This window comes from Periplaneta americana, chromosome 16, assembly GCF_040183065.1.
Source record: "Periplaneta americana isolate PAMFEO1 chromosome 16, P.americana_PAMFEO1_priV1, whole genome shotgun sequence".
In the NCBI taxonomy this organism is placed as follows: domain Eukaryota; kingdom Metazoa; phylum Arthropoda; class Insecta; order Blattodea; family Blattidae; genus Periplaneta; species Periplaneta americana.
In genome coordinates, this window is record NC_091132.1 from 87,731,480 (window position 1) to 87,752,936 (window position 21,457).

At 34.9% G+C, this 21,457-nt stretch overlaps 1 protein-coding gene across 6 annotated transcripts in view; it reads right to left on the reverse strand.

Annotated features, from left to right (window-relative positions):
- The window catches only part of uif (sushi, von Willebrand factor type A, EGF and pentraxin domain-containing protein uif), a 431,448-nt gene that overhangs the window by 262,740 nt on the left and 147,251 nt on the right, over positions 1 to 21,457 (reverse strand). For all 6 annotated transcript variants that reach the window (XR_011329717.1, XR_011329716.1, XR_011329718.1 and 3 more), the window contains exon 3: positions 1,407 to 1,440. Coding sequence is in view for 3 of the 6 variants with exons in the window: in XM_069812500.1 (XP_069668601.1) it covers positions 1,407 to 1,440 (34 nt within the window). In the remaining 3 variants the exon portion in view is untranslated. The remainder of the gene's footprint in view (positions 1 to 1,406; positions 1,441 to 21,457) is intronic.

A 21,457-nucleotide genomic window follows, 5' to 3' on the forward strand; every position in this document is an offset into this window, starting at 1 on the left:
CGTTATCATATACACATTTTAACAAATAAGCAATTGTAACGTTGAAATAATTCAATATAACAAATCAAATTTTTCTACTTACATGATGTTGCTTTCAAGCAGAATTTTTACGGTCATGAATTTCATTTTCTGTATGACTAACATAATATCATCTTCCTCTGTGGCCCAATTAACAAAACTACAGTATATTGGTCTCAACTGTACGTGAATAAGTTGAACTTTGAGAAGGGATAATTATGTTTAGGAAATAGTGTTGTCACTTCAGGTCAGTATATTGCAGTTTTTTTAATTCGACCACAGAAGACGGTGATATTATGTTAGTCATACAGAAAATGAAATTCATGACCGTAAAAATGCTGCTTGAAAGCAACATCATATAAGTAGCACAATTTCATTTGTTATACTGAATTACGAGTATGTCAACGTTACAGTTGCTTGTTTGTTAAAATGTGTATATGATAACGTTATGCAATTTGTGTGATTTTGGAAAATATAATTTCAATTAATGCTCCGCCATAAATGTTGTAACTAAAACCTTGTGCATCCCTCGTGTTTATCGTACGGCTCGTCCTCTCCCCACACGTTACCTGTACTTTGTTCACGATTTCACTGTGCCTAAACGAGACGCTCTACTGTACTTACGCTAGGATGACACGAAGTTCAGGAGGAATTATGTTAGATGTTAAACTAGTAGTAACCAATTAATATGTTATGACACAACATTTGCAATATGTTATGTTTTTTATATTATGTCTCTTGTGCTCAACGAAAATAAATGTAATAATTATATAAATAAAATAAACACTTTCTTTAAAAAAAATCTAATGCAATTTTCAATACATTTAGCTACGTGAAGTTACCTTCAAACCTGAAACTTATTTTAAGTACTGTAGAACGTAAAATAATTTTCTATTAATTTACTACGGTCTAGGTAAATTGATAAATTTCCTTTATTTTAGGAATTATACATCGATGTAATCCTCTCTCTTTGAAACACAAAAAGAAATAACTAATAACTAAGCAGTATTTTCAATAGTAACTTGGGATTTTCTTTAATTGATTAACGTAATTTAATTCAAGTTACTAATTGCTCGTGTAATTATATGAGACTATGGTGAAAAATTCCATCACGTGAACAATTAGACTAATGGTATTCAATTTCTCTCAAATCTGGTACGCATGTAATCATATGTTTGACCTTTGAAAATCTAGATCTGTAATCAAATCTATGAAGAATAAAACTTGTGCATGTCTTGACACGCACAAACTCACCATTAGATGCGTATGTCAAATGTATATTCCATTACTTTTACAGAATCCGTAATAATTATCACATAATAGGCTTCATAAAAGTGAGGTTGGTTGAGATTGCATTCTTTATAATAGTAGATAAAATATGTACTTACCATTCGGACAAGAAAATAGACTACTATTGGATCCCTGAAAAACAGAAGAAAAATATATTTTAGAACACAGATAAAATAGAATTCAATGCAATTAATTCACATAGTTCTTAATAGAAAACTACATTATTTCTCAGTGTATTACACTTAATTAGAGCATTATTACAGAGGAGAAGCTGACGAAATAATGGTGACTAATCTGTTTTTACACAAAGTTCGAGCATTGCTTCTAAAATACCAATTACGTCAACCACTGAATATAATCATCATTGTCGTCGCCATCAACTTCAAAGATTGAGCACGATATGATCATTATAAAAAATATAATAGGAGTAATAAAAACGATGGACTGTGGAATGCCGAAATTCATAACAAAATATAAGAAGGAAAGAAGGTCGTATGAGCTTCGAATTCTATCTGGTGGAACAAACAAACTACTAAGAGCGCAAAGAAGAATAGGCTACAGGAAGAACAATAGCGGAAAGCATTAAGCATTCTCATGTAGTGGATGGAAGTGTGGACATTATTTAAGATCAGGGCAAATAAACGGATGATAGTAAAAATGGATTATTTAAGAAGTGTTCGAAAATCGAAATGCCAACATAGCAAATGAAGTTATTAGATGAAAAGATAACGTCTTAAACACCATAGTGGAATGTAAATAAATAAATAAATAAATAAATGAATAAATAAATAAATTTATATAAATAGGCTATATACAGGGTGATTCATATCTTGCCAGGCATAAAAAACATGGACCAGTAAAGCCTTCGAATGTACCACGTTCGCATACAAAGCGACTGCAGTAAATGTTTGTTATTCGTATACCTCACTACAGTTGATTCCGACCTGATAGGATTTTGTTTACTGTACGTAGGTATGTTTAGTTGTATGTCACTGTTGCAGTCCCGTAGGTACACATTCATTTTGTCGTTAGTTCAGTAGGCTTCAGTTGTGTACGGTTAGATAGATCGTGCAACACCAGTTGCTTGGCCAGCCAGACCACCAGACTTCTACCTTTGGGGTCGTCTGAAGGCGCTCGTTTATGTCACTCAAATTCTGAACGTAGCATAACTACATCAAAATAGCTATGAAACAGTTCAGAATGAGTTGAACGGGGTCTGTAAAATTCTAAGATCAGTACATACCTACGTACAGTAAACGAAGTCTTATCAGGTCGAAATCAACTGTACGTAATAGAGTTGTACGAATAATAAACATCTAACGCAGTCGCTATGTAGGCGAGCATTACACATCCGAAGACTTTACTGGTCCATGTTTTTGATACTTAGCAAGATAGAACATTTGCATCATAACTCTGAAAGTAAGGATTTGCGGGAAAAGTTGTATAGAACATTTTAGTTTTACTTTTACCTCTACATTACACCCACATAGGTAATTATGAATCACTCTGTATAAATATATATATATATATAAACATGAAAATAAACATATATACATGTAAATAAATAAATAAATAATTAAATAAATAAATAGGTTTGGACACCAGGTGAGAATGCAGAATGGAAGATGGCCCAAGCACATATTTGAATGGAAACCACCAGTGAAAATAATACGTGGTAGTCTTATGTAATCTTTGAAGTAGGGAGTGTTTCAACTATGATGGGCAGAACCTTGTAGGTAGAGGATACCTAGTACAGGATATATTGACAAATAAAATTGGAAAGGTTGCGTTCGGCCGTATAATACCCATAGATAAATATTTGACATGTCCAGCGCAGTAGTGTCGATGTTTAAGGCATCATGTCTAGGACTGGTTCGAGTCCTCATGGGGAATTTCTAATGAAATTTCAGCCAGTGTATGGTACCGGTGCTCACCCAGCATCGTGATCAGTTTAGGGAGCTACGATAGATAACAAAATGCAGTGAGAAAAGTATTTTACGAGGTGATAGTATAGTCTATTCTTAGTAAAAAAAGTTCATATAAATATACCTGTCCAATTTTCAGTGAATGCTACGCATATTGTTAAAAGTGGTAACAAGGAAAGACAAATGACTACATTTATTGTTCATTTATATGGTATCAATATATTTCAACAGTTCAATACACTTTTACGCTCTGTTGACAGCAGACGTGTTCTCTTCTGAGATCGTTTTAAACAGTTGGCAGTTTAAATAACTGATTACATTTTAACTTTAATATTTAAACGAGTGATATTTTAGGTATTTTATAGGTAAAAGAATACTAAAATTATTAATCGTGTGATAATTAGTAGACTTTTCTATTGAAAGATCTTTTAGATTTATCGCCGATGTATCTAAATTCTCCCTCCGAACAATCCACTTTTTCACTCATATAAGACCTTTTCTTTCAGGTTTCTTTATTCCATGTTAGAAATCATCTCCTCAACAACAAAGTTGCGATTATTAAGCAAGCGCCATGACCAAGTTCAACTTAATTTAACATATTATGTCCTCATGCAACATTCAGATAACAGCCTGCACTTGAAAATGGCACTGACGAGGCAAAATACAGAAATCTGTGTAAACCTTTACTCGTGCAAAAGTACGACTGGCATGTTAACTGGCGCCAATAAATCCATGCATTTGTAAACCCATCTTAGATCTCGGGACCATGATGGCCAGTGCACGTTACCATCGCGACCAGTCTATCATTCGAAAAATGTGAGATTTACATAGTGTGTCACGTGACGGCTGAAATGTACAGGGCTTCCGTCATGCTGAAAGAACATGATCATCCTTTTAGCCTAGGACAAACAGCTGTTTCTCTGCACCCATTATGAAAAGTGCTGCCCTCATACGATCTCAAGAGACTGACACGTACTATTCCTTAGTATGTAATCAATAGTACAGGTCATTTCTCATTCATCATTCCTTCATGCCATTAAGGTTTGTTATGTGTAATATTCGGACAGCTACATCTTCGTATCCACTGAAATTTTGACACATGTTTATAATTAACTTCTTTACTCGGTAGAGTCCACGCTAGCACACTATTCCTTCTCAATCACCCTGCAAACTGTGTCTAATATATTATATATTCTATTATTTAATTAATAAATTCATTCATTATATCATATAGTAAATACTTAGAGCCAAGATGAATATTTGAATAAAGTTGCGATAAAGCACTCGTTGAGGAAATAGCCTTGAAATGCTATTATTCTGTAAGAAATAAAAAAAGGATTTGAGGTAGACGATTCCACGTAATTCACGTTCATACCACTTCAATCGTGTTGTGGTTTTCCTACACAGTACCGGTATTTCCTACAGTCGGCACCAATCCACAGCGCACATTCAAGTATCTGCGCTTCTATGTTTATTCCAAATGACTTTAAATTGATCAAATTGCTTTTGATAGTACCAATAAATTGCAGTTTCTTTATAGTGGAGAAAACAATTCCGAATTTCATTCCAGGGACAGACTGTTTACAAAAAATATTATCTTAAAGAAATATTATACGTGGAAATACACTTCAAAGTACCTAATTTTGGAAGTTTTAACGTTATACCCCATAAATCAAATAGTTATTTACGATACCAGTGTTAAGAATTGCATTTTATTTCATGAATAGGGAGATTTGCGAAACGATACCTTAATCAGAGTGTAGCAACCCTAGAAACAAAATAAAATATTGTTTAACATTTTTGTCGTATAATATTTTTGAAACAATTCTTCAGTATTACCAAAGTCTAGTATATACAGTCACGAAGCTTGGGATGATTTTTTGCAATTCTCGCGATAGTTGCTAGCCGCTTGGAGCGCTGTGAGTACTAGGAACAATAGACTGTGCCACAGCCATCGTGATCTAATGCAGACCGTAAGACAGACCATGTAACTCGCTTAACCCGATCACGAAGGGCGGCGTTTCAACCATATAAATTAGTTGGAATGTATAAACAGTAACATGTGTTTCTCTAAAATGTAGTGTAATTCCATTAATGAAATGTAAAACAATGATTATGAGACACTTCAGACGTAATTCCTTGCGAGTTAAGGTGTAATATTATTTATGGTGTGAAAATTACGTTGTTCGTATGTGCAATACCTGATTTTATTTCGATTAAATATTGCGAAATTCTTGTACATTCATTTATGCACGATTCAATAATTTTCAATTGCACTGCACGGATATTTAGATATGTTGAAATTATAGGTTATGTTTACTGTACCAGTTACCCCTTTCTGTCTAAATTTAGTGATCTCCAATGCCCTGCCATTCATATGAAAATTATTGGTTATGTTTACTATATTTAACTTATATTCCTAAATTCGCAATCATACATTATAATTAAGCATAATGTCATGTATGATACTTCGGACATTCAATTTGTCTGTATTTTAATACTACAATTGAGTACTTAATTACTGTATTTATCTACTACTTAAGAGACGAAGTAACACAATTGTACGTACACTAATTTCATAGGAGTGGTATGGTAAATGTTTTGTCTAAAATTAAAGAAGGTAGATGTGCTAAATTGAAATCACAATATAAATTCCTTTTTATTAAACCTCAAAATAGCTTCCATTCTAAACTTAAAATGTTGACGCGAACAGATTATGTTAATATGTAAAATTCTCTTCACATTAAAATAACACAGTTTTGTAATTATATTTGCAACGTATTATGCAACAAGAAGTAAACGGAACTTATGGACACATTACACTAAATAAAGCTTAGCAATGATACGCAATAAAGTTATAATATAATATTTCACTGAGCTCCATACAATGAAATAGAAAACCCGAAGAAACATTACGGCCTGGTCTAGATCGAAAAGGCATTGACTGTGCCGTATTTCGCATAATTTTGTGAAAATGCTATGTAAACTGTTAAATGTGGAAGGTGAGTTTATAGAATATAATATATATATATATATTATGAAAATAATATATAAACCTTTTGTATTTCATATTTAAATAGTGGAAGGAAGGTGTTAATTTTTTCAAAAGAACACGATATCGAAAATAGAATACATTTTATCGTCTGCTAGGGAAAGGGTCTGTGATGAGGCGATAGTAGCGATCCTGGTAGTGAGCAACTATCTATGTTTGCATATTTAGTAAGGAGCTTCGTGACTCTATATATTAGAATGTGGTATTACATAATTTAGTAATTTATTTATATATATTAGTTTAAAGTTCTGGATGTGCTACCTGGCGAAAAAGTTATGAGCTGTCGTTACAGTGTTAATAAGATATGACAGGTGTGGCACTGAATGTCACCTGGCAGTAAATTTGTGAATTATGAAGCAATGCGGCTGGTGTTGCATTGTGGCGTTCAAAAGTAAGAGCAATTCTGAAAGTGAATCGGAAGAAATAATAGGATCTGCAGGGAGAATAACATTGGAATTACCACCAGCAAAATCAACGAATCATACAAAAGGTTTATGCAAAGGTGCAAGATGAAAAAAGAATTCAAGTAAGTAGGCCTATAGTGAAAAATTCTTCCCACTCATTCAGACAATGCTTCAAAGCCTAATTTAATTCCCGTAAATTCTAAAGTGTTACCAGTATAATAAAATTATGCTCGTCAGTTCAATAGTTGAACTAATTTATTCAATTTGGGTACGTTTCTTGACAAAAAAAAAATTAAAGTAGGGCTGGCTTTGAACCATTTTATTGATCGATTTCGATTGCTGTTATCTGACATCTGGTGAGAAGCAATTTAAAATCGGCGCAAACAGTTGAAAGTCAGTGTCAAAAATACTTTTCGAACGCTACCGCACAATAGTCAATTTTAACAAGCTTGTGTACTGCTAAAAATCTACATTACTAAAATATATTCCTTGTACCATATTTTAATGAGATAATATGAAAAGGAGTAGTCAATCATTTTAATAGGTTTACAGAACCTGATTTAATGTCATTAAATTTGTGCAAAATAGTTTATTATCTTTGTTATTGTTATTCAGTCTCTGGACAAATTTCTTGCAAGTGACCTAAGATACTTTCACCCTTGTTCTAAAGTAATCCTAAAACTGACAAAAAATCAATATATTTTCATAATTTTTTCAGTCTCATCCTCTTTCTCTTCTCAACTACTTATATTTTAGTCGTTCACCCATTTTGGTCTCTCTTGAAAATCTATCCACTCTATTTTTGGCTTTCCAATATCTCTCCTACCTATTGAACTTTAAATGAAAGCCAAATTACGAACGTGGAAGTTTTTTTTCTTACATTACTTGCGTGTTTAAAGGCTTTTTTGTTACGCATTTCTTCCTTAAATTAAATTGTTCAGTATGTTTTATTTCTAACATAACATGTTATGATGATCGGTTATTTTTAGAGAAATACAATGTCTTCTTTTTATAAGCCTACGTTTTGGAATTCTGTAAGCCGTTCAATATTGCGATCAATATGTGTGGTGATGAAGGAAGAGGGGAAATTGGAAGAAAAATAAATTAAAGGTTCACGAACTAATGCGACCCTGTAGAGAATTTCGAACTTTTTAAAATCGTGTATATGAAAATAGGCCTATAGCCAATTTGTCACTTGTCTAACTTCATTAATACTGATAACAGTGAAAAGTGGACACGTTTAACTTACGAGTGAAGTATCAGGGCTGAAACTTCTGTAATCTTATGAAGTTTAAAGGATAACATTATTTAACAAATTTCTAAATGACAAAGTTCTAACACAGTCTAATATATACAGTCACGAAGCTTGAGTTGTTGAGGCTACTAGGAACAATAGACTGTGCCGGTACCATTTCGTATTGTCTGTGATGAGGCGTTAGTAGCGACCCTAGTGGTTAGCAACTATCTATGGATGCATATTCCCTACGTATTGAGCTTCGTGACTGTATATACTAGACTGTGGTTCTACTTCGAAGTATGACTGTAGTCCACTCAGTTTGTTGGCTTGTAGTACGTGTTTCGGAATGAGCAATGCTGCATGAATTCTCAAGTTCTGCAACAACTCCAATAGGGTACAGACATCTGACACGCAAAGCATGGATCAAGAGTCATTTAGAAACACCCACGTGTACAAACCAGTTTGTCCTCAAGTCACGTTATTGGTCATGGCATAAACAATCGAGTTGCTTAAGAGAATTTTTCTTGTTGATAGCTATTAAGTATCAGTACAATAATTACCCCTTTCGAATATGTTTAATGGATTCCTTTTAGCATTAAAACGCCTGCATAAAATACACAGATTTAAAGTTAGGTTTCGAAATTAATTCTATTTGATCATATGATTACGTTGTGCCTTAAAGGCTCAAATATTTTAGTTCATACCAGGTGCAGATCTAGGTTCAAGTTCCTGTTTTCTTTCTTTAAAGATATGCGGATTTCAGCAATTTCCATTGAATCTATTAGTGAAAACTTGTAGCACATTACCTTTCACTTTCAACCGCATATTTACGTGTTTTCACTGAGATTCCATAAACTGTACAATTAGCACCACCTTGAACGAAGGATTATGAGCAATTCTGTGGCCAATTTCAATGTTAAATTTGTTCCATTTATCCATCCTTGTAACAAGCAGGAAACATCGGTTACAAAGTTATGCAAGAGACTTTTTTATGGTGGGTTCGCGCCAAACCTGATTCAGCTATAACCGAAGTTCTTCTTGCTTTCTACCAATGCCAGTCAATATAGTATCGCTATATCAGCCACCACACCACTCAGAAAGTTGATCAGCTAGTATTGCGTAAATACTTGTGCGAATCTCTTTTGTAGACCCTGAAACCTCTACAGAGCTTTTCCCTCAAGTGACAAATGAAGGTTACGTCTTGTAAAGAAACGATGCGATTAACCAAAGAACCAACCAAACTTTGGGACAACTTTATCCGAAGAATATGAATATGGCCAAGTTCTCAACAGTCAATCGAAGGCAAAACAGGAATCCTTCGCTTAAGGTTAGCTAGAACAGCAAGTCGGAGGACGACAGATGCCAGACCCAACACCGATTTTTCCTGCTGTGGGTCAGTTACCGCACTGGAGACCAAAAAAAAAAAAGTTTCGCTTGGTGTAGCAACGGACTTTAGAGCCCACAGACCCGGAGTTGCGCTCGGGTGTAGTTTCAATTCCCGCTTGTGCCGATAACCTGACTGGGTTCTTTCCGTGGTTTTCCCCAACCGTAAGGCAAATCTCAGGCAATCTATAGCGAATCATCGGCCTCATCTAGCTAAATACCGTCTCGCTAGCACCAATTCCATTGACGCAAAATAACGTAGTAGCTGATACAGCCTCATTAAATAACCAAGTAAAAAATCATGATCATGACAGCAGTCTGATCGTGTGGAGTGATGAATCGTGACAATAAAGGTGGCATTTCTTCTTGTCATTACGTGTTCCATGCTCTTTAAGTAGAGATTAGAGCAGCCCTGGGCATAAAGGGGAAGGGAAAAGAAAGGAGATGCTCTCACCCATGTCCTTTTCTCTTACACCACTTCAGAAACAAACATAGGCCTGTGCATCGGTGGTAGATTTTAGCCGACCAGCGAGAGCCAAAATCTATTATACAAACAGTCACTCAGCAATGCTTGCCTTCCTGGCTACTCGTATCGGTACGAAACATAACTGTCTCTGCCGTGGAAGGGGGAATGGGGAGTTAAGGGATAGTCTTCAGTGACTCAATTGAGTTATTATCGCCAAGGCCTCGATTAGAGGAAGCAGATACATTCGGAAGCTCTGTTCAAAATAACAATTATTAATATTACAGCATACATTTAATGTACAATTGGAAAAGTACAGTCGAACTTAGATATCTCGAAGTGCATCCGGAAAGTGGCAATACATCGAGTTATCGAAAATTCGAGATAATAGAAAATATGAAGAAATTTACAATACCATAAATTTTTATTGATTAAAAGTATTCAACGAAAAGAGGTTGTCTATAGGCTCTTTCTTTGCTTTCTAGGACGACGACTTTAGCAATCCACAACAAAGTTCGAGAAGAATAATGTCAAAGACATGTCATTATGTCCTCGCAGTGGTGCTCATTTCATTGTGTTATACCATTACGATACACAAACCTGCCTGTAGTTCTTGACAGGGTTAGGATTAGTACTAAGGGGTTGATTCCTGGATAAGGATACTTTCAAAGGAAGGAAAATGCTAAAGTACAATGCTTGTTACAGTGATGGTATATCATCACATTCATACAATTTTACTTACACACGTGTACATAACTTTCACTTTCACCTTAAAATCGAGTTAAAGAATAGCTATGTATTTCCTAATGGGACGAGAAATATTCATAGAAATAACGAAAAAATCGAGTAATAGAACTTCGAGAAACAGAAAAAAATAGATGTTACATGTAAATTGTATACGATTCAGTGCCAGGAAATTAAAATTACTTGGACGTATCTAAAAATTTAGTTATAGAAGTTCGATTGTATGCATCATTTGTTGACGAGATTTTATCATTTTATGAAAAGAAGCAATAGTATTATATATATATATATATATATATATATATATATATATATGGCTTTTAAGTAACTCATAGTTTCATTGCCCCCTCACATAAGCCCACCAGTGGTCCCTGTCCTGAGCAAGATTAATCCAGTCTCTATCATCATACCCCATCTCCCTCAAATCCACTTTAATATTATCCTCCCATCTACATCTCGGCCTCCCCAAAGGTCTTTTTCCCTCCGGCCTCACAACTAACACTCTATATGCATTTCTGGATTCGCCCATACGTGCTACATGCCCTGCCCATCTCAAAGGTCTGGATTTAATGTTCCTAATTATATATATACACATAACATACATATACATACATACATACATACATACATACATACATGCATACATACATGCATGCATACATGCATGCATACATGCATACATACATACATACATACATACATACATACATACATACATACATACATACATACATACATACATACATACATGCAGGAGCAGGTATTTATGGAGATTAATTTTATCAACTATGATTTTTAATATTGGGGTCGGCGGAGATTCTTGGAGATTGAGTTTTACTCTTGGCGGAGATGAATGGAAATTTTGGAAAATAGAATTATTTTGGAATTGGAGTATTAACTCAGTATGAATATTACTTTCCAAATAATTAGCATAAAAGGTTCGTTGGATTCTGGATTTTGGTAAAGGTGCGGTATGGCGAATAGACAATATTTGTTGGATTGAAACTGTATTTAACACACATTCATTAAAAACGCAGAATAAATATGAGAAACGCCCGTTATTATTCGGTTGAGAAGCTTTTGTCATTCAGTCTGCTCTCAAAACAGCTGAAAGTTAGAATTTATAAAACAGCTATATTAGCGGTTGTTCTGTATGGTTGTGAAACTTGGACTCTCACGTTGAGAGAGGAACAGAGGTTAGGGTGTTCAAGAATAAGGTATTAGGAAAATATTTGGGGCTAAGAGGGATGAAGTACAGAAGTATAGAGATAGATTTAGATTTTAGATTTATTTATTTAACCTGGTAGAGATAAGGCCGTCAGGCCTTCTCTGCCCCTCTACCAGGGGATTAATACTATAGCATGAACAATAAGATTACAATTAATATTAAATTTACAATTACAATTACAATAAAAATTAAAGTACGACAAGAATACCTGATTAATGAAAGCTAGACATTTCATCATAGAAGTTAAGAACAAAGAATATTTTTGTATTTACTAAATTACAAATTAAACCTACAATAACAAAATTCTATAGTGATGAAATTACCGGATATTGAGATATTTTGTGGTAGATTAAAAGAACTATTTACAAGAAACCATGTCTGAACGAGTCTCAATTACTGACCAAGTGCCTAGTAAGTTTGCGTTTCAATTGAATTTTATTTCGACAGTCCCTGATGCTAGCAGGTAACGAATTCCAGAGTCTTGGCAGGGCTATTGTGAAAGAGGAGGAGTATGAGGAGGTGCGATGGGATGGTATTGTTAGTATTGTTTCATGGCGAGAGCGTGTGTTCAGATTGTGGTGGGAAGAAAGGTAAGTGAAGCGAGACGACAGGTACGAAGGAATAGATGAGTTCAAGATTTCGAAGAGAAAGAGAAGTGAATGTAAATTTCTTTTCTTATCTAGTTTAAGCCAACCTATTGCTTCCAGGGATGGGGTAATATGATCATATTTACGAACATTGCTTACAAAACGTACACACAAATTATGAGCACGTTGAAGTTTCATTTTGTTGTCGCTGGAAAGGTCAGTCAGTAAAATGTCAGCATAGTCAAAATAGGGAAATACAAGGGTCTGCACAAAGGACTTTTTTAAGCAGAGGGAAGATGAACATTTATCCTTTTTAGCACATGAATAATAGAATATACTTTTCTGCAGGTTTCTGTGATTTGCATGTCCCAGTTGAGATTATTATCCATGTGAATGCCAAGATTTTTTACCGAAGAACTGAAAGGAATATGCACTGTACTTACTTTAACGGGGGAAATGTCGAGGTGCTTTACAGCGTCGGTTTGCCGTATGTGTCCTAATATGATTGCTTGTGTCTTTCCAGGGTTGATATTAAGATGGAGTTTCTTTGTCCATGTCACAATCGAGTCAATGTCTTCGTTCAATTTATCTATAGCGTCATTTATTCGATCTAAGCGGGAAGAGATGTAGCATTGAAGGTCGTCAGCATACAAGTGATAGTTACAATGCCTTACATGAGATGTAATATCATTGACATATATTGTGAACAACAATGGTCCGAGTACCGAACCCTGTGGTATACCTGATGTTATGTTAAGCCAGGAAGAGCTTCGATTCCCGGATACAACACATTGTTGTCTTTCCCGTAAGTAGGATTCGAACCAACTCACAGCAGTCTCTGACAAATGCAGATTTCTCAATTTATGGGTGAGCATGTCAAAATTTACAGAGTTGAAAGCTTTGCTAAGGTCAAGAAGTGTTAGTATTGTTACTTTATTAGAGTCGATTGCTTCACGAATGTCTTCTGTCACTTTAAGTAGAGCAGTGCTTGTGTTGTGTCCAGCTCTGAAACCTGACTGATACTTGTCGAATAGTTTGTGTTCGTTCATGTAGTTAGTTAGTTAGTTAGTTAGTTACATAACGCAGAACTGCACACATTGTATTCATCTGACATATGTAATTAAATAATCCGTGGCGCTACAGCCCGTGAAGGGCCTAGACCGACCAGCCGGCTGCTGGCCTCACGCCCACATGCCGAAGCAGAGATGGACGATCATCCAACCAGAATGGAGGTATCGTGTGGTTAGCACGATGAGCCCCTCAGCCGTTATAGCTGGTAATCGCAACCGGATTTCGCTACCTATCGTAGCTCCCCAAATGCATCACGATGCTGGGTGGGCACCGGTCCCATACACTGGCCGAAATTTCATGAGAAAATTTCTTCCCCCATGAGGACTCGAACCAGCGTGCATTCCGTAACTCGAGTCCTAGGCAGGATGCCTTAGACCGCGACGCCACGGCGCGGGACTAACATATGTAATTAGGAACATTAAATCCAGACGTTTGAGGTGGGCAGGGCATGTAGCACTTATGTGCGAATTCAGAAATTCATAGTGTGTTAGTTGGGAGACCTGAGGGAAAAAGATCTTGGGGAGGCCGAGACGTAGATGGGAGGATAATATTAAAATGGATTTGAGGGAGGTGGGATATGATGATAGAGACTGGATTACTCTTGCTCAGAACAGGGACCGATGGCGGGCTTATGTGAGGGCGGCAATGAACCTCCGGGTTCTCTAAAAGCCATTTGTAAGTAAGTACTGTAAGTCTCTTTTCTGGTAAAAATGAATGTTCCCATCCAATGAGAAACACGTGACAGAGTGAGCCAGCTACATTTTTTCGAGTCCACTTGGTATTGGGTCAAAAAGGACCTGGGTTGTGACTCATCTTGCCGCAGGTCGAATGGTAATCGACAAAGATAAAAATTCAAGTCGATTGCGAAGCGTGATTCACATGACGTAATTCCCATAGAATTTCTAGGTTCCTCCATATTTTTACTTGGCTGCTATACAAGTAACCAGTTTCCTTATAAGAAATGTTTACGACCAACATTTTTGCTTGGTAATATTTATACATTTATCTTGTTTCTTTGGCGTACAATCACCATCAAAATGTGAATTACTACATGACGAAAGAAAAAGAAACAGTGAAATAGCTAATGTGTTTTCCGTGTTTAAGCAAAGAACTTTACAGGCACTAAATTATGAACACTTAGATTGACAGATCATTGGAATGCAAATAATATTATTTTCAGAAAACCAACACAAGATAATTTAACATTCTATGAAGTTAGTGAGAAGTATGAGCGTTAGCCTTTTACGATAACCGCCTCGGTAGTTCAGTTGGCAGAGCGCTGGTTTACGACGACCGTGGTGAAAAAAGCCAAGGTTGTGGGGATTTTTCTCGGGTTCTCTCGTTCTTCCTCGTCATTGCATCAGCTCTTTTCACAATCCCCACTTTCATTATAATCTCCGTTTCAAAATTATGGCATCCCCTGTGTTTGTGTGACGTCAAAGCTGCCGTTCCCTGTAGTAGGTGTACGTCGTGGTTTGTCCAGAGATTAGTAGATGGCAGTGGCAGTGAGTTCTAGACGACTCATAGTTATATACATGAGGTACTTTGTTGCCTGAAGGGAAAATGGTAACCCATACATAGGCTATTATAAATCTAAGAGAAAAGATAGATCATCACCAGAGTTACTATGCGGAGAAGAGTGCGTAGTATGATGGATTGTGGGGCCGGATTAGCCGTACAGCACAGTCGACACGCTACTCATTTAATCACGGGTGCATAAAAAGCTTCTTTAGCTTGCAGTGCATAGAAAAGCTCCTTATCCTGCCCGTTAAGCACTTCTATATCTCTATTACCTTTAGCTTTTCACGATGATTTGGTTGTAAATGCGAATTTGTGTTTTCAACAATATGTTGAGATTTATGTATCTGACGCTTAGGAACAGAATAAGAGTGTTAGAATCTAGACTTCCTTAAAGTGCCCCTAAATTACAAACGAATGATAACTAGACTTCTAGAAGACGTATTGCAAGATGGAAAAATGAATTTAACTTGAAATCCACACTGGCCTAAACCTTGAAAGAAGAAGACTTATTACGCTCAGAGTGAAAATTTTTGTTCAGTGATCATTAACGTCAAACAAACTGTTACTTTCTCAATACATTTCAGTGTTAAAAAGTTAGGATATTACTAAAAGTATAAATTTTCTTATACAGAGTAATAAAGAAGGAATGGTAAATATTTTATGGAGGTAATGGTACAAATTAGTCTGAGTAAAAAAAAGGTCGTATAAACATGTACCCAATTAATTTTTATGAATGTAGTGATACAGTATCTCAGCATCCATTGAAAATTAGACACATGTTTATAACTTTCTTTTATTCAGAATAGTCTATACTGCAATTCCCTAAAATATTACTATTCTTCCTGAATCATACTGTAATGTATTGTACTATATTTATTTCTGTTGCCGGGAGGAAAAAGATCTTAAGTCAATATCTTGTGAAAATGAGAATTTTATATATTCTGAAAGTGGAAACAATTATATACAATCTGGTAAAACGGTTAAAGTTCAAATAAGACTCCTGAATGGATTTATAGAGCGTTACCAAATGCCTAAGTAATTTTTGAATCAAGCACTCACAGAATAAAGGACTTAAAATATTTATTTTAATACTTTATTCCTTTTTATATTATAAAAGTCTCATTTTCACAAAAAATTGACTTAAGACCTTTTTCCTCCCGGCCACAGATTTATATTCCATTGTATTCGTACATCGCTTCACAGCTAGAATATGGAACATATAAAAAAAACTTAATATTACTACAAAGTCTTAATTATACTCACTATCTAGTTGAAATATATACAGAAGAGTTTTACAATGTACTAGTACAATACAAGGGATTAGTATCGATACTTAATACAGGACAGAAATATTCATGCAGCATTGTTGAATGTCATAAATGCACCTACAGAAAAGAAGGCATGAGAAATTATGTACTTCTTTAATTTGGCCCTAAATAATCTTCAGTTTTGAGTTTGATTTTTTATATCCATAGGGAAGCTATTAAAAATTTTACTGCCATATAACGCACTCCTTTTTGATAGCACGATAGACTTGCCGATGGAGTATGGAAACCATTTTTTGACGAGTATTTATACTATGAACTGTAAAATTAGTTACAAAGTTTTCACGATTACATACGAGGAAGATTATTAATGAAAAATATACTGACAAGACATGAACATTATTTGTAGTTTATTGAAAATGATCCTACACGATTCCCTAGATTTGGCACCTACTATTATTCTAATTATTCTTTTTTATATAGTAGGAATATACTGTTACTATCTGTAGAATTTCCGCAGAATATTATTCCAAAACTCATTACTGAGTGGAAATGTGCAAAGTATATCGTTTCTAAGGAAGGTATTGATATTTACTATCTCTTGCATAGATCTAATAGCAAAACATGCTGAATTTAGCTTAGGGGTGATTTCTTTAATATGATTTTTCTAATTTAAAATGTTATCGATTTGTAAGTCAAGAAATTTAGCAGGGACCTGTTGTTAATTACTGCGCTTGAAATTTGCGAGGTTGAATTTGGTCAGGATTTAAAATGGATTATGTTAGTTTCATTATAATTTAATACTAATTTATTGAGTGAGAACCAATAACATATTTTGAGGAGAATTGACTCTGTTAAAGATTGGAATGTGTTGGAATTATTGACTGTAATTACTATACTTGTGTCATCTGCAAATAATATGGGATTGTATAAAAAGGAGAAAAGCAAACATAATGGTTGCCATCGAAATGTATGCATTTATATTATCAGTTAAATGTATACGAAAAGTAAAACTATTATATTTAAAGGACATCAATGTAACGCAGATTACATAATGCTATATTCAACACACTTTCTCGATATAAATTCTGACTCAAGCCATTACTAAAAATGCCAGATAAATATCTCAGTGCACAGATTAATGAATTTTTCCTATATTGGCCTACTATTTGAAAACACAGTTGTGTGACTTATTTGTACTTTGTATGCTGGAATTTATGAAATTTTTTTCAGTATTACCCATGGTCGAGATGAACAACAGTACAGGAAGAAGGCAGGTAGTATAATAAATATAAAACGAATGTTGTAATGTAGGTTATGGCGATGGAGACTGGATTCAGCCTAAAGTCCAATGACAGACGTTGGTGTTGCGGTTTTGAACCCGGTTCTTATAGGAGGTAATTACAGTTACGACGCTGCCTTGTTCTCTGACCTTCAGAATTAAAAGTTTATAGGTCTTGAGTCAAAATACCGCTGCTTGCTTGCGACATGATCTATTGTAAATATCCGCGCACATGGTAGTTGAAGGCTTCTGAGAGAAATCGTATCAAAACTTACTTGTGGTTGCTTATTTGTACTGTTGTTTCAGCCTCAAGCAATTTATATTCCATGGACAAGAGCTAATTTGTGATTTTTACGCCTGACAGGAGATTCAGGTACTTAATTTGTAATTAAGGTATTTAGAAAGTTAGACTAGGCTACTCGTATATTCATAAAATATCACGAACCACTGGAAATAATTTATTCGTTTATGTCTATAATCATAGTTACCCATTATTGTCAGCCACCAGGAGGCCTATTTATCTTAGTAGAACGTCACATTACCAAGGAAAATATTCGCTCTTTCGTTTAATTATACAGTATTCTTATTTATCTGGCGTTTGGAGTTTTATACTGACTACACACTTTTACTACATCATACTACTTTTTATCAATAAAACGGTATGGAACAACGTGTTTCAACCAAGCATGACTGCTTATCCTATAATTTTAATCACCTCCCTAGCATTTTTATCATCTCCCTAGGATTTATTTCTTTGTTTGCCAACATTGTACTTTCAATAATTGTACCTTTTAAAAATATTAATGTTTATTTCATCATCCTTAATTAAAACTTTCCTATCATTTATCTTATTCATTATTTAGGTTATGTGTTATAGCTTCTTCGACCTTTGAGGAGGCCGAGACGTAGATGGGACAATAATATTAAAATAGATTTGAGGGAGGTGGGATACGATGGTAGGGACTGGATTAATCTTCCTAAGGATAGGGACCGATGGCGGGCTTATGTGAGAGTGGCAATGAAGCTCCGGGTTCCTTAAAAGCCATAAGTAAGTGAGTAAGTAAGTAAGTAAATAAGTAAGTAAGTTTAGCTTCTGCTGTATGAGATTAAGGATAGTCACGTATCAGAGATTAAAGTGGAATGCAACTGTTTTAATAAAAATGAAACTAAATCAACAGAACCTTCTTGAGCAGCAATCGTCCATAGAATTCGATGAAGATTGTATAGCTGGCACAACTGGTAACGAGAACAGCTCATCATAACACACTATTGGCATCTAGTGGAATATTTGTAATGATGAGATGGTACGTATAATAATACAGTTTTGCACGATCGTATTTTTTGCTGTATTTACAGCTATTGTTGTCAGGCCTTGAAAGTTGCAATTCCCACACAGAAATTTGTTACTAGGGAAATCATTCTTCATAACATAAAAGTATACTGAAATAGATCCATTACAGTGTGGTGATAACTGGTATAAGTTAGTTGGCAACACTGAAGAGACGGCCAAATTAGACTTTTAGAAACTACACTTACGTGATCCTTACTATACAATCTAGCATACTAGGTGTCAATCTTAACATTTAGTGTATATAAAATCGGACTCTACTTATTACATTACTAATGTGTTATTGTAAACGTAGTCTGTTTGAAGCAAAATTTGACATTGTATTTTTGTCGTTTAATGTAGTTTTCAAATTGGGACAAACGTATTTCTTCTTTATGTAACAGACTACGTAAAACAATTTATAAATTCGTAATTCTTCGCTCTTATATCCCTACAAATATTCTGCAATTAGTTTATTTAGGTTTGGTTCAATCTGCCATCCAGTATGGTATAATCGGATGGGGAGGAGCAACAGAATTTGCACTTTAAGCTCATATTGCTTCAAAATCGGGTAATTAAATTTTTCTTAAACAAGTCAATTGATTATCCAACAAATTTGATTTATTCCGATTTTAATGTTTTCCAAATTGAATAAATATATGAATGTACAAATTTTTAAATATTATCATAAAAATCGTCTGATACATAAAGAAGAACAACATTTAATCCTACCATAAGAAATTTGACATGTCCTTTAGCTGGACCTAAATGTTATACAAATACTGGAATAATTCATAGCCAGAGTTATACAACTCTATTTTGAAAATAAATCCTGACCTAGGTTATTTCGATTTTAATAAATTTAAGAAAAAAATTAAGCAATTGATTACACATGAGACGTGAGAAGTTTGCTTTTTGGTTCCCGCGGATCGGCGTATAAATATATTACTGACATTTTAAAACAATATATGACATCCCAAGATATTAAAAATATTTGTTTAAATATCCTCAAGAAATCCATAGGCATTTTACATAATCATTTATAAGCCTATAATGTTTAATTTTTAAACTTTCTAAATTGCATATTGTACTATGATTGCTACCTACTGTATTGATTTTTCTCTCTATTCCACATATGCATTTTTGTATTTGTTTTCCGGATCTATATGGTCATCTGTTATGAAAGGCGGATGTGTAAATAAGATAAACGTCCCCTTTTTATTTTTTCTTTCTCTTAATTTCAATATACTAGTCGGCCTGGATAGCGTAGTCGGTATAGCGCTGGCTTTCTGTGCTCGAGATTGCGGGTTCGATCCCGGCCCAGGTCGATGGCATTTAAGTGTGCTTAAATGCGACAGGCTCATGTCAGTAAATTTACTGGCATGTAAAAGAACTCCTGCGGGATAAAATTCCGGCATACTGGCGACGCTGATATAACCTCGGAAGTTGCGAGCGTCGTTAAATAAACCATAATTTAATTTTCAATAGACTATTTATTCATTCCAACTGACTTGATTTCTACTTTTATCTTCGTAATTATCCCTGTTTTTTAATGATTGTATTGGTTTTGTTATTTTAGTGATTCTTTGTTATGTTTTTCAGCACATAATAGTTGTTCATAGGAACTGTCCCCGAACACGAGCTTGCTTAAACGGGTATGCGCCACGTCATTAATATATATTCATTTTATATTTTATGTAGGTAGCAATAAATACTAAATAATAACTCATAAACCAGGTATTTCTTCTTTGGATATGGAGAACTCATCCCCAAAGTTTCTGCAAGTACTTCTGAATCATCCTATATAGTAGGCCTCAGTTGCTGAAGCACATAAACGCGCATTTTTCCAGAGTCTGGAACATGTTACAACCCGGACGAAACTCCCTCTGGCAAGTAACCTTTGCACTTGGAAATCCCATGTACAGTATAGGAGTAACATTCCAGCATCAACCATGGCGCGAGCGGCCTCTATATATACACAATAAACATTACCTCATCCCTTCTTAACATCACACGCTGAAATAGACGGAATGCAATACGAATAAAAAGATCTTCAAGTAGCTTGGGCTCGAAGAGATCCTTGATTTTGTCTGCAGATCCAATCCTATAAGGATGGTATTGGCGATGACGAAGTACGACCATGAAATCGTTATGACAGTATCTATAGTATGAATAAAGAGGAGGCCATGAATAAAATACGAATATTCATACACAATAGCTTAGCTTAAATCAGGGTTGTCTTACTTAATACCGGGACAAATTTAATTCAGGCAACTTCATCAGGGAACAGATCGAGTCTTATGTTTAAAAGTTCAGATGTCTAGAAATTTGTCACTATTCACTGCAAAATAGTAATAGAAAAATTATTCTTCTTTGAGAAGAAATGAGCACAAAAATTTTCCGAAACATAAAATCCACTTTAAACGGTGAGTTTCGTCACTCGAAGAATATGTAATAATACGGCGAATGTTAATCTATGACTTATCCTCGATCTTATTTCGCCAAATAAAATTTCGTTATCGCCAATTCCATCGATATTAAATAACATAGTACTAATGCAGCATAATTAAATAACCAGTTAAAAATAAACTCCTAGCACTTGAAGACGTACTAAGCCAGGCCTGGGCGTAAATAACTCTTTTTTTTTTCTTTTTTTAATT